General features: G+C 50.8%; 1 protein-coding gene across 2 annotated transcripts in view; it reads left to right on the plus strand.

Moving 5' to 3' along the window:
- Positions 1-7,862: 7,862 nt before the first annotated feature.
- The window catches only part of LOC120402424 (bifunctional epoxide hydrolase 2-like), a 93,276-nt gene continuing 88,071 nt past the window's right edge, over positions 7,863-13,067 (plus strand). For both annotated transcript variants that reach the window (XM_039533051.1, XM_039533050.1), the window contains exon 1: positions 7,863-8,012. In XM_039533051.1, the coding sequence (XP_039388985.1) occupies positions 7,912-8,012 (101 nt within the window). In that variant the 5' untranslated portion in view covers positions 7,863-7,911. The remainder of the gene's footprint in view (positions 8,013-13,067) is intronic.

Below are 13,067 nucleotides of genomic sequence, written 5' to 3' on the forward strand. Positions count from 1 at the left end.
CCCCCCTTCCCGCACACAGCTCCCAGCTACCCCCTCCCTACACCCTGAGCTGCCCCCCTTCCTGCACACAGCTCCCAGCTACCCCTCCCTACACCTGAGCTGCCCCCTTCCTGCACACAGCTCTCAGCTACCCTCCCTGCACCCTGAGCTGCCCCCTTCCCGCACACAGCTCCCAGCTACCCCTCCCTACACCCTGAGCTGCCCCCTTCCCGCACACAGCTCCCAGCTACCCTCCCTACACCCTGAGCTGCCCCCTTCCCGCACACAGCTCCCAGCTACCCCTCCCTGCACCCTGAGCTGCCCCCTTCCTGCACACAGCTCCCAGCTACCCCCTCCCTACACCTGAGCTGCCCCCTTCCCGCACACAGCTCCCAGCTACCCCTCCCTACACCCTGAGCTGCCCCCTTCCTGCACACAGCTCCCAGCTACCCCTCCCTACACTCTGAGCTGCCCCCTTCCCGCACACAGCTCCCAGCTACCCCTCCCTACACCTGAGCTGCCCCCTTCCTGCACACAGCTCCCAGCTACCCCCTCCCTACACCCTGAGCTGCCCCCCTTCCTGCACACAGCTCCCAGCTACCCCCTCCCTACACCCTGAGCTGCCCCCCTTCCTGCACACAGCTCCCAGCTACCCCCTCCCTACACCCTGAGCTGCCCCCCTTCCTGCACACAGCTCCCAGCTACCCCTCCCTACACTCTGAGCTGCCCCCTTCCTGCACACAGCTCCCAGCTACCCCTCCCTACACCCTGAGCTGCCCCCCTTCCTGCACACAGCTCCCAGCTACCCCCTCCCTACACCCTGAGCTGCCCCCCTTCCTGCACACAGCTCCCAGCTACCCCCTCCCTACACCGAGCTGCCCCCTTCCTGCACACAGCTCCCAGCTACCCCCTCCCTACACCCTGAGCTGCCCCCCTTCCTGCACACAGCTCCCAGCTACCCCCTCCCTACACCCTGAGCTACCTTGGCTCTTTCAAGACTGGATGAAAAATAACTTGACGCAGACATGAGCGGGGAGGCCGAAGGAAGGAAAGCACAGCTTGTGCCAGGGCTCTGAAATGGGGCACTCGCATTTAAAGGGGCACAGTGGCTTCAAATTTGGCCCCACTGTTCCGTTTAGTAATAAAAAAATATATACGAAACCTGCGCCCCTGCTTAGCAGCCTGGCCAGCATTGCCTCATTGCATCCCTGTGCTCCTCTGGCTGCACCCACGTGTTCTCTCTCTCAGTTATAAGCTGGGGATGCACCAGTTGGAAGTAACGGAGGAGGAGAAGGACCTAGGAGTCCTGGTTGATCGTAGGATGACTATGAGTAGGCAATGTGATGTGGCCGTTAAAAAAGCTAATGCGGTCTTGGGATGCATTAGGCGAGGTATTTCTAGTAGAGATAAGGAGGTGCTAGTCCCGTTATATAAGGCGTTGGTGAGACCTCATTTGGAGTATTGTGTGCAGTTTTGGTCTCCCATGTTTAAGAAGGATGAATTCAAACTGGAACGGGTACAAAGAAGGGCCACTAGAATGATCCGAGGAATGGAAAGCCTGTCGTATGAAAGGAGACTTGAGGAGCTCGGTTTGTTTTCCTTAACCAAAAGAAGGATAAGAGGAGATATGATTGCACTCTTTAAATATATCAGAGGGATAAATACCAGGGAAGGAGAGGAATTATTTCAGCTCAGTGCTAATGTGGACACGAGGACAAACGGATATAAATTGTCAGTCAGGAAATTTAGGCTTGAAATTAGACGAAGGTTTCTAACCATCAGAGGAGTGCAATTCTGGAACAGCCTACCGAGGGAAACAGTGGGGGCGAAGGACCTCCATGACTTTAAGATTAAGCTGGATAAGTTTATGGAAGGTATGGTTTGATAGGATAACGTGATTTAGTCAATAGGTCAATAACGTGCCACACTGGTAATTAGTACAAAGGGTCAATGTTGGGATATTGTTAGCCTTTTCCAGAGGGTCTGGCTGGAGAGTCTTGCCCACATGCTCGGGGTTCAGCTGATCGCCATATTTGGGGTCGGGAAGGAATTTTCCTCCAGGGTAGATTGGCAGTGGCCCTGGAGGTTTTTCGCCTTCCTCCGAAGCATGGGGCAGGGGTCGCTTGCTGGTGGATTATCTGCTACTTGAAGTCTTTAAATCATGATTTGGAGCATTCAACAGCAGAGTCAAGGGAGTGAATTAGTTCAGGAGTGGGTGGATCGGCTTATGTGGCCTGCATCTTGCAGGAGGTCAGACTAGATGATCATAATGGTCCCTTCTGATCTTGAATTCTATGATTCTATGATTATACTAGATACCTCCTGAAGTCCCTTCCAACCCTGATATTCTATGAAGGGAACTTACCATTACCCAGTTCCTAGGGCTCAGGGTGTAACCTGGTTAATTTAATTACCCACCCGTACCCAGTTCCTAGATTTGCGGGGCCTTTTACCAATGAAAGAGCCTTACCCAGTAATATCCTTAACTTCTATTTACTAACAATTACCAACACAGAACGCACGCGCTAAGCAGACAATGCTCACCACTCCCAATAAGGCAGACGAACTTTTCCTGGTGGCCAGTCAGGATCGGCTTGTCTGGGGACTCCAGCTTCTGCACAGTATGGCTGGCAGCGTGTTGAGCTCTGGCAGCTCCAATCTTGGGCTGTGTCCTGGAGTTAGAGCTGCAGGAATCTGGGCTGATAATAAGCAGCCGACAAGCTGGGAGTGGGCTGCAGGAATTCAACTTGCTCCTCTTCCACCAAAGCTCTTCGGTCTGAGCTGTGCAGAGTGTAGGTCAGGGTTGGACTGGGTAGGTATGGAATTTGGGGTTGAATGGGATGTCACTGGGGGAGGATTTATTGAGAGAGCTGGGAAGGGAAGGCATAGCTGATCTGTGCACGGTGAACATAAGAACAGCCAGACTGGGTCAAACCAAAGGTCCATCTAGCCCAGTAAACTGTCTTCCAACAGTGGTCAATGCTAGGGGCTTCAGAGAGAATGAACAGAACAGGGAATCATCAAGTGATCCATCCCCTGTCGCCCATTCCCAGCTTCTGGCAAACAGAGGCTAGGGACACCATTCCTGCCCATCCTGGCTAATAGCCATTGATGGACCTGTCCTCCATGAACTTATCTAGTTCCTTTTTGAACCCTGTTATGGTCTTGGCCTTCACAACATTCTCTGGCAAAGGGTTCCATAGGTTGACTGTGTGTTGTGTTGTGTGAATAAATACTGCCTTTTGTTTGTTTTCAACCTGCTGCCTATTCATTTCATTGGGTGACCCCTAGTTCTTGTGTTATGAGAAGGAGTAGATAACACTTCCTTATTCCCTTTCTCCACACCAGTCGATTTTATAGACCTCTATCATATCCCTCTTTAGTCGTCTCTTTTTCAAGCTTGAAGCAACCTGATAGTTTAACATCCAAGGGATAAGAGGCTCAGCGTAATTTTTAAAGTGAATTTCATGCTGTTGAAAAGTATCAGAGAGGTAGCCGTGTTAGTCTGGATCTGTAAAAGCAGCAAAGAATCCTGTGGCACCTTATAGACTAACAGACGTTTTGGAGCATGAGCTTTCGTGGGTGAATACCCACTTCTTCGGATGCAAGTGGTGGAAATTTCCAGGGTCAGGTTTATATATGCAAGCAAGAAGCAAGCTAGAGATAACGCGGTTAATTCAATCAGGGAGGATGAGGCCCTGTTCTAGCACAGTTGAAGTGTGAAAACCAAGGGAGGAGAAACTGGTTCTGTAGTTGGCAAGCCATTCACAGTCTTTGTTTAATCCTGAGCTGATGGTGTCAAATTTGCAGATGAACTGAAGCTCAGCAGTTTCTCTTTGAAGAAGGAAGATGCAGGGAACTACAGGCCAGTCAGTCTCACCTCAGTCCCTGGAAAAATCATGGAACAGGTCCTCAAGGAATCAATCCTGAACCACTTAAAGGAGGGGAAAGTGATCAGGAACAGTCAGCATAGATTCACCAAGGGCAAGTCATGCCTGACTAACCTAATTGCCTTCTATGACGAGATAACCGGCTCTGTGGATGAGGGGAAAGCAGTGGATGTACTATTTCTGGATTTTAGCAAAGCTTTTGATACAGTCTCCCACAGTATTCTTGCCAGCAAGTTAAAGAAGTCTGGGCTGGATGAATGGACGGTAAGGTGGATAGAAAACTGGCTAGATGGTCTGGCTCAACGGGTAGTGATCAATGGTTCCATGTCTAGTTGGCAGCCGGTATCAAGTGGAGTGCCCCAAGGGTCGGTGCTGGGGCTGGTTTTGTTCAATATCTTCATTAACGATCTGGAGGATGGTGTGGACTGCACCCTTAGCAAGTTTGCAGATGACACTAAACTGGGAGGAATGGTTGATACGCTGGAGGGTAGGGATAGGATACAGAGGGCCCTAGACAAATTAGAGGATTGGGCCAAAAGAAATATGATGAGGTTCAACAAGGACAAGTGCAGAGTCCTGCACTTAGGACGGAAGAATCCCATGCATTGCTACAGACTAGGGACCGAATGGCTGGGTAGCAGTTCTGCAGAAAAGGACCTAGGGGTTACGGTGGACGAAAAGCTGAATATGAGTCAACAGTGTGCCCTTGTTGCCAAGAAGGCTAATGGCATTTTGGGTTGTATAAGTAGGGGCATTTCCAGCAGATCAAGGGATGTGATCATTCCCCTCTACTCAGCACTGGTGAGGCCTCATTTGGAGTACTGTGTCCAGTTTTGGGCCCCACACTACAAGAAGGATGTGGATAAATTGGAGAGAGTCCAGCGGAGGGCAACAAAAATGATTAGGGGGCTGGAGCACATGACTTATGAGGAGAGGCTGAGGGAACTGGGATTGTTTAGTCTGCAGAAGAGAAGAATGAGGGGGGATTTGATAGCTGCTTTCAACTACCTGAGAGGGGGTTCCAAAGAGGATGGATCTAGACTGTTCTCAGTGGTAGAAGATGACAGAACAAGGAGTAATGGTCTCAAGTTGCAGAGGGGGAGGTTTAGGTTGGATATTAGGAAAAACTTTTTCACTAGTAGGGTGGTGAAGAACTGGAATGGGTTACCTAGGGAGGTAGTGGAATCTCCTTCCTTAGAGGTTTTTAAGGTCAGGCTTGACAAAGCCCTGGCTGGGATGATTTAGTTGGGTTTGGTCCTGCTTTGAGCAGGGGGTTGGACTAGATACCTCCTGAGGTCCCTTCCAACCCTGAGATTCTATGATTCTATGATTCTTTGAAGTCTGATCCTGAAGTTTTTTTGCTGCAGGATGGCCACCTTAAGATCTGCTATTGTGTGGCCAGGGAGGTTGAAGTGTTCTCCTACAGGTTTTTGTATATTGCCATTCCTAATATCTGATTTGTGTCCATTTCTCTACGGAAAAGGATAAATGGTCTCTCTTCCGCCAGTGTGAGTGAACCCGGCTTTCTGACAGGGAAGAGGCGCTGGGGAGCTCCCCTGAATGGTCCTGAGCTGCTGGCCAGGTCCAGCATTGCGTGTGGAAATGGCCCAGGCAGGGGAATAGCTGGGGGAGCAAGACTTGGAAAAGCAGCGCCCAGGATAGCCTGGGGCACCATGCCCCATGTCTTGTTTCCTCACGTCTGGACTGCCGCTGGGGAGCTGCACGCCAGCTACAACGGCTCTAAAAGGCAGCTGCCCGTCGCCACGGAAATGAAAACCCAGCACCCCAGTGCTTTCTACACAATCCAATGGCTCTGCAGGTATTAGCTCCAATTCACTACAGGCTAGATCCTCAGCTGGTGTAAATCAGCCTGGCTGCATTGATTTCAATTGATGTCAATTTACTCCAACTGGGAATCTGGCCCCTAGGCACAGAGCCCCTTAGTCTAAGATCAGCCGTATTGTTGGAGGGCAGTATCCTGGGCTGCATCGATCTGGCATGTCCTCTCCTTCGCTAACTCCCCCGATGCACAATAATAAATGGAGCTAGCTGGAAGGTTTCCAAGGGAAGCCAGCCTGGTTTCCTCCTAGCTCCTCTGCCTTGCCACCGACTGCGGAGCCTGAAGTCAGAGCTCTCAGGATTTCTGGCCTTCCTGCTGCTGCTGGAGCACTCAGGGCTGCCAGGCTTCTGGGTAGCCCACCCGGCAGGCGGCCGGCAATTTGGGCAGCTCGGGGAGCCTTGGCAATTTCATTTAGAAGAGGTCACAATGGCATCTCATTTCCATTTTTTGAAGTGAACGTTTCACACCCACCCGCCCACTCCCCAGTTCTCCCTTTTGATGGGAAGTTTCACAATTTTGTGCCCATGAGTTTCATGTTTACTTTCTGAATTTCCCGAGGCACAGGAATTCCGGATTCCAGCCTGTTCTAATAACAGGACTTAGCGCTGACTCAGGGCGTTTCTTCCCCAAACCTCGAAGCACTTCACAAAGGCAGGGGAACAACATAATCCCGCTTTACAGCAGAAGAAGATGAAGCAAGGGAGAGGGTGGGACTTGCCCAAGAGAAGCAGGGCAGAGATGGGACTAGAGCCCAGGTCTCCTGGCTGCCCTGTTCATTGATCCTAAAGAGTCCAGTCGGAGTCTCTCGATTACTGAAACAGCGGCTTGGCGTGGAGTGGAGTGTGGAACTGGGGTTGTGTGTATCCTGGGGGGAGGGGGGATCTCTGTCCCTGTGGATGGGGGGCTGTGTGGGGACCCTGGCATCCTAGGGGGAGTCACTGCCCCTGTGATTGGAGCTCTGTGCTGTTTTATCTGGTGTCCTGGGGTGGCGTTGTGGCCCTGTGGATGGATGGGTGCTGTGGGTGGGGACCCTGCTGTCCTGCGGGGAGTCCCTGTCTTTATAGATAGGGGAGTGCTGTGTGGGGATCCCGGTGTCTGGGGGTGGGGTAGCTGCTGCCCTTGTGGATGGAGAGGGCTGTGTAGAGGGGATCTCAGTGTCTTGGGGGGCTCATTGACTTGTGAATGGAGGGGTGCTGTGTGTGGGGGACACCAGTGTCCTGGGTGGTGACTGTGGCCCTGTGGATGGGGGGCAGTGTGGGGGACCCTGGTGTCCTGGAGGAGTCACTACCCATGTGGATGGGGGGGGTCACCTCATGGGACTCCCTGGTGGGGAGGGGCTATCGTATCCTGCATCCCCGTGGGACTCATTCTTATCTCCCCCGTGACGGTGTATGGCCCCGCCCGAGGCCGGCACAGCCCGATGGAGGGGCAACTAGAGGCCTGTAACCTGAACAATTATTACACTTACAAGATTATGTATTGGTGGGCAACAGGCACTGTCAGCTCACAGCTTCTTTTCCTAGGGGGCTACTTAACTGAGAACATGGGATTGGCTGAAACAAACAGAAAAACATTATTTACTACAAGATGATCAAGGATGCAACCGCCTGCTCTGGGTGTCCCCAAACCTCTGGCTGCCAGAAGCTGGCAGTGGACAAGAGGGGATGGATCACTTGGCCATTGCAGGTTCTGTTCATGCTCTCTCGGGCACCTGGCACTGGCCACTGCCGGCAGACAGGACACTGGGCTAGATGGACCCTGGTGTGACCCGGTGGGGCCGTTCCTACGTTCTGCCTGCGCTGGGCAGCTTAACCCCAGCCCTTCCCACCAACAGGCCTTCCAGCCCAGCAAGCCCCAGCGCCCCGTACACGCCTCTGCCCCGTTTGCCCCCAGGCACGTGCCCTGCTAAGGAGCCCCGCCCCCTGCCAGGGCTTATACTGCTGTGATGTCACTGCCCCAAACCACCCACCAGGCAGGGTCCCAGGTCCTGAGACCAGTGGGTATGATACCGGCTCTAGGACCCAGAGGAGCCGGGCTCTCGGGGCCGGGCTGGAGCGCCAGAAGGGGCGTGGCCCGGGAGGGGGCGTGGCCAGGCGGTGCTGCTGGGCGTGGCCGGGCGATGGGGCGGGGCTTGGCGAGGGGCGGGGCCCGCGGCGCTCTAGACCCCCCGCGGAGGGGCCGCGGCTCCCCAGAGCGGCGGTCATGGCGCGGCGGCTGGTGCTGTTCGACCTGGGCGGGGTGATCTTCACCCCCAGCCCGCTGGGCGCCTTCGGCCGCTACGAGGCGTCGCTGGCCCTGCCCAGGTAGGCGCTAGTCCCGCCCGCCCGAGCCCCCTTCTCCGGCTGCCGGGGGAGGGAAGCCCATGGAAATGATGGGTTAATTGTGTGTGTCTCGGGGCCGCCCGCACGGCGTTTTCAGAGCCCCGACCTTTGCTGCACCTGCGCGGCTCAGGGGCGGAGTGTGGTTGGGGGGTGCAGGGCGCCGGGGGGATGGGGGCGCTGTGGCGGCGGGGATGCGTGCAGAGCATGCGGGGGTGCAGGGCAGCTTGTACGTGGGGCGGGGGGGTTGAAGGGTATGGGGGGGAGTCAAGGCTCCCTTGTACCTGGGGTAATGGGCATTTGGGGGGAAGGTTCGGAGCATCATGGGGTGGGGGGTCATGCATTTGAGGTGTTCCAGGGCAACTTTGTACCCTAAGGTGGGGGATACAGGCCATCCTGCAAGGGGGGGGGGGTTGCAGGTGATGTGGGGGGAGGTTCAGGGCACCTGTGTAACCAGGGGTTTTGCCAGCAATTGAAATTGGGGAGGGGTGTTTGAATTTACGTGGGGGGAGTCAGGGACGATGAGGCGTGAGACCGTGAAGGTGGGCTGTATGGCACCATAGTAAAAACTGAAAACTGTTTCATGACCATTTTATTAGATTTAACTCATGTTTTGAAATCACACATTAAAGTTGGCTCCTCAAAGCTTCTATGAAGCACTATATCTACATCCTTCTTTGTTTCTTGTTATAATTTTGCACAACTCTGTTAATGAACTTCTTGAATGCAACATGTTCATGTTTGGTGGCTTCTCATGTGTCCAGTACTTCCATTCCGTCAACTGATATGCTCACTAGTTCACTCACATGATCAGGCAGAAGGCGACTTCTTTCAGAACACAGAATTCTATTCAATGATGAAAAAGAACGCTCAGCTGTGGCTGTTGTGACTGGGAGTAGCAAGAGGTGAATTCCTACTTTTTTCATTTCAGGGAACATAGCACAAAGATTGAATTGAGCCACTAGTGATGATAAAAAAGAAGTCGAAGTCAAATCATTCATTCATTCATCGTATCATATTCCACTCTGTGTTCAAATTCTCTATTCTGTCCTGAGCACATGGCAGCCCCATTGCTGGTAGTGCCTCACTCCACTCAGCTGTCGGTGTTTTATAGGACAGGGATCTGTAAAAGCTGCGTGGAGGTTGAGTAGAATCTAAAAGTCGATTTTATAGATTTTTAAGAATCAAGTCTGTACTTTTTTCAGTTGTCTTAACAAACACTTCTTGTCCTCTTCACTTAAGGATTCAATATAAATGCCTTCATTAGTCAACTTCTGACTGAAGTCTTTCCTTCTTCCAATACTTTTTCTCTGATTGTCCAGCAATCGAAGCTACATTTGGATCAAAAAAAGCAGCAAGGAGTCCTGTGGCACCTTATAGACTAACAGAAGTATTGGAGCATGAGCTTGCATGGGTGAATACCCACTTTGTCAGATGCATACCCGATGAAGTGGCTATTCACCCACGAAAGCTCATGTTCCAATACTTCTATTGGTCTATAAGGTGCCACAGGACTCTTAGTCTGGATCTGTAAAAGCAGCAAACACAGCTACCCCTCTGATATTTGGATCAAAGATCTACTACTGTTGTAGCAGATGCCTGGATGGCATTGTTTAATGACCCAAGTGGTTTCAACAGTAGACTTACGAGAGAGAATGGCAATAATCTCTGAACGTAGTAGCAAAAGTAATCCACCAGCCTCACTACTTAGATCCATCCCATCTTGGTAGATACTTTCCAAAGCCAGTAATAACGGCTGGAGTAATTTTAAGACAACAGCCAAGGATTGCTCATGAGAAAGCCAGTGGGTTTTCCCAGGTTGGACTAATTTGAACTTCAGTCCCAGTGTATCTTCTATATTTTCCAAGATATTCAGTCTTTTTGGACTCTTACTGAAAAAAGAATAATGTCATAGGTCTCACCCCCACTTAGATCTGTTGGGTTCCAAAATGGGGACCTGCATGGACTCCTCTAAACTAAAATCCTAGTTTAGATCTGGTAAAAGCTGCCACCACCCAATAATGTACGTGTATTGGGACACAGTCCTTCCCCAAAATCCTTGGGGATCCCAAGAACCCTAAATCCATGGAGTTCTTACACCTAGGAGAAGTAAACCATTTCCCCCCTGCTTCCTCCCCGCTCCCTTTTCCTAGGAGAGATACCGGGATTCAACTACAGAGGGATGCCTTCCTCCTCCCCTTTCCCTGAGAATTCACCCAAGGAAAGATCAACCAAGTCCTTAACAGAAAAGATTTATTAAAGAATAAAAAGAAAGTAACGGTCTCTGTAATACCAAGATGGAACAATACACAGGGTCTAAGCTTATCAATCTTTGGAGAGAATCCCCCCTCCTTTCTTTCTCAGTAAAAGCAATAACAGTACAGAATTAAAGAAATTCTATAGCAAACACACAATTGCAAATGTAGAAATCAAATTATAAGACTAATTCGCCTTTCTAATACTATACTGGATAGTAGGAAATACTCCAGGAGAACTTGGAGACATGTCTGGCCTCTCTTAGATCCAAAGAGAGCACAGAGCAAACAAGGAACACAGACAAAGGCTTCCCTCCACAGAGATTTGAACATATCTTGTCCCTTGATTGGTCCTCTGGTCAGGTGTTCCTCAGGTTACTGAGCTTGTTAACCCTTTCCAGGTAAAAGAGACCTTAACCCTGATCTGTTTGTTTATGACAAATATAATGAAGACATATTTCTTGCTTAAATAGAAAGTATGATGCCACAGCCATGTTTGTTTGCTTGAACTGTGTTGTGTCTCCAGCATTCTTAAGAGCCTCATTAACAATCACCGGTGTTGTCCTTGGCCAGTGGAGACTCCGAGTTCAGAGGTGCTTTCACATGAGTTCACCTCCGGGGTTGGGCGGGGGGAGAAAGCACCTTGCTTGTTCCTCCAGCTGCTCACTGTTTACTCTGGCCACTGCTGTTCATTGTGCCACTGTTCACTCTGTCGCTCTGTTGCCAATGGCCCTGTGCCATCACCTTCTGCTGCCACCTGCCGCTGTGACCTCTGCGAGTTGGTCTCTTGAGGTTCCACCAGCTCTCAGTGATTTCAGCTGAGCTCTCAGTGAGGGAACCTCTCTGCTAGTGCAGTCTGGGCTGCCTCTTACACAAAAACACTGTCCAACAGCAGGTCTAAGCACTTAGACGTGATTATCAGTGATTTCAGCTGCAGTGGTCACTTAACAAACAAACCACAATCTATGGAGCCTAATCAGCTCTGTCTTTAAACGGTGGAGTGGGGAGGGTCAAATAGTACTTGTGACTCAGGCAGACCATCAAACAAAACACCCGTCCCCACCCTCTCTCTTGATGCCCTCAATCAGCACAGGCTAAGTACAGTTCTACTGCCCTTTACTCATACAATAAGAACAACATTTCATTATGCCCCCGCATTCAAGTGATTTGTAGCCCAACGCCAGCCAAAATCTATCACTTGGACAACACAGCTCTGTGTGCTGGATACCTGGGTAGATTAGGTGTGACTGTAAATACAATCTGGCCCTGAAGCCTTTACCCCACAGCCCCAGCTCATCACTAGCTGTCAGGGAGAGCTCATTTAGTTTTTGCTTACAAATCATAATTTGAAATTATTAGGTTGGCCAACATCACTGAAATGAATGCACTGACATTGTCATAAAAACAAAAGCTGTATAAGGAGGCTAGTCTATGTTCAGACTTTTCAAGTCTTTTATACTTTTTCAGATGCATGTATTTAATCATACACTGTATATGCTTTTAAAGTATGTATTAATGTTTCAATTTCAATTCAAATTTTCAAACAATCACTAAATTGGCAACACTGCATGTAACTAGTTCACAAAACTGGGGTGTGTGTAGGGAAATCCCCGTCTGATTACTTTGGCCCGTGGGGGGGTTTTGCAGGGTGTGTGGGGGGAGGTTCAGGGCACCCGTGTACTTTGGGGTGGGGGGGTGGGGTTCAGGGCATCCATGTACTTTGGGGTTTGGGGGGTTTGAAGGGTGTGTGGGGGGAGGTTCAGAATGACCTTGACAAATTGGACTGTTGGTCTGAAGTCAACAAGATGAAATTCAGTAGAGACAAGAACTACGCTTAGGAAATATCATCGGACGCTACCGGTGTGGTGCTCTGCTCTCTTCAATAACAGTTGGCCGGGTGCGTGTTCCCTCTGTGTGCTGCCCCGGCTCTGCGCAGATAGCTGATACAGCAGACCCCAAGAGAACCCCCAATGACCACAGACTCTGATAAGGTACAAAGGTACTGGCCAGGTTGATTGTCAAACGAAACACGGTAATAATTCCCCGCAGACTCTACAGGACATACTATGAACATGTGCCCCTGACAATGGACCAGGTCAGTCAGTGGAGGGACTCTCCACTGCCCCATAGGCCAGGCAAGGATGTCCACTCCGAGGTGCATTCTTATACACAGGTACAAACAAGTTACACATTACTCCTGATGTATGGAGGTACAACCCCTCTACGCATTAGGGTGCTGCCTCTCCCCTGGTACAGGTTGGTTTGAACAAACAAGTCTATTCATCCCTTTGTCCTTTGACCCTGTCTTTAGGATGGGTCTGCTTGTTCCTTGTTATCTCTATGGGATGTGTTTGTACTGGGATGTTCTGGTGCCATCCTGGCATCTTATTAATGCTTATATGTGGCTACGTGCTTTAGCAGCCTTCTTCTTGCCATCTTCTGTGAGCAGGGCCTGCCCCCAGCTCACAGTGTAACTTTTCCTTTATGTTAGCAAGGTCTTGACCATTCATTTAGTTCAGGCCTCAGACCTCATACCGGGCCTCTGTTTCAGGGACGACTCTTACTACAGGAAGGAAAAATCCAATGCGGAGCTACCAAATGGGGGGTAACTGGCTATCTCATAGAACTGGAAGGGACCCCAAAAGGTCATTGAGTCCAGCTCCCTGCCTTCACTAGCAGGACCAAGTACTGATTTTTGCCCCAGATCCCTAAGTGGCCCCCTCAAGGATTGAACTTACAACCCTGGGTTTAGCAGGCCAATGCTCAAACCACTGAGCTATCCCCC

The sequence above is a fragment of the Mauremys reevesii genome, linkage group 3 (assembly GCF_016161935.1).
Source record: "Mauremys reevesii isolate NIE-2019 linkage group 3, ASM1616193v1, whole genome shotgun sequence".
Taxonomy (NCBI): Eukaryota; Metazoa; Chordata; order Testudines; family Geoemydidae; genus Mauremys; species Mauremys reevesii.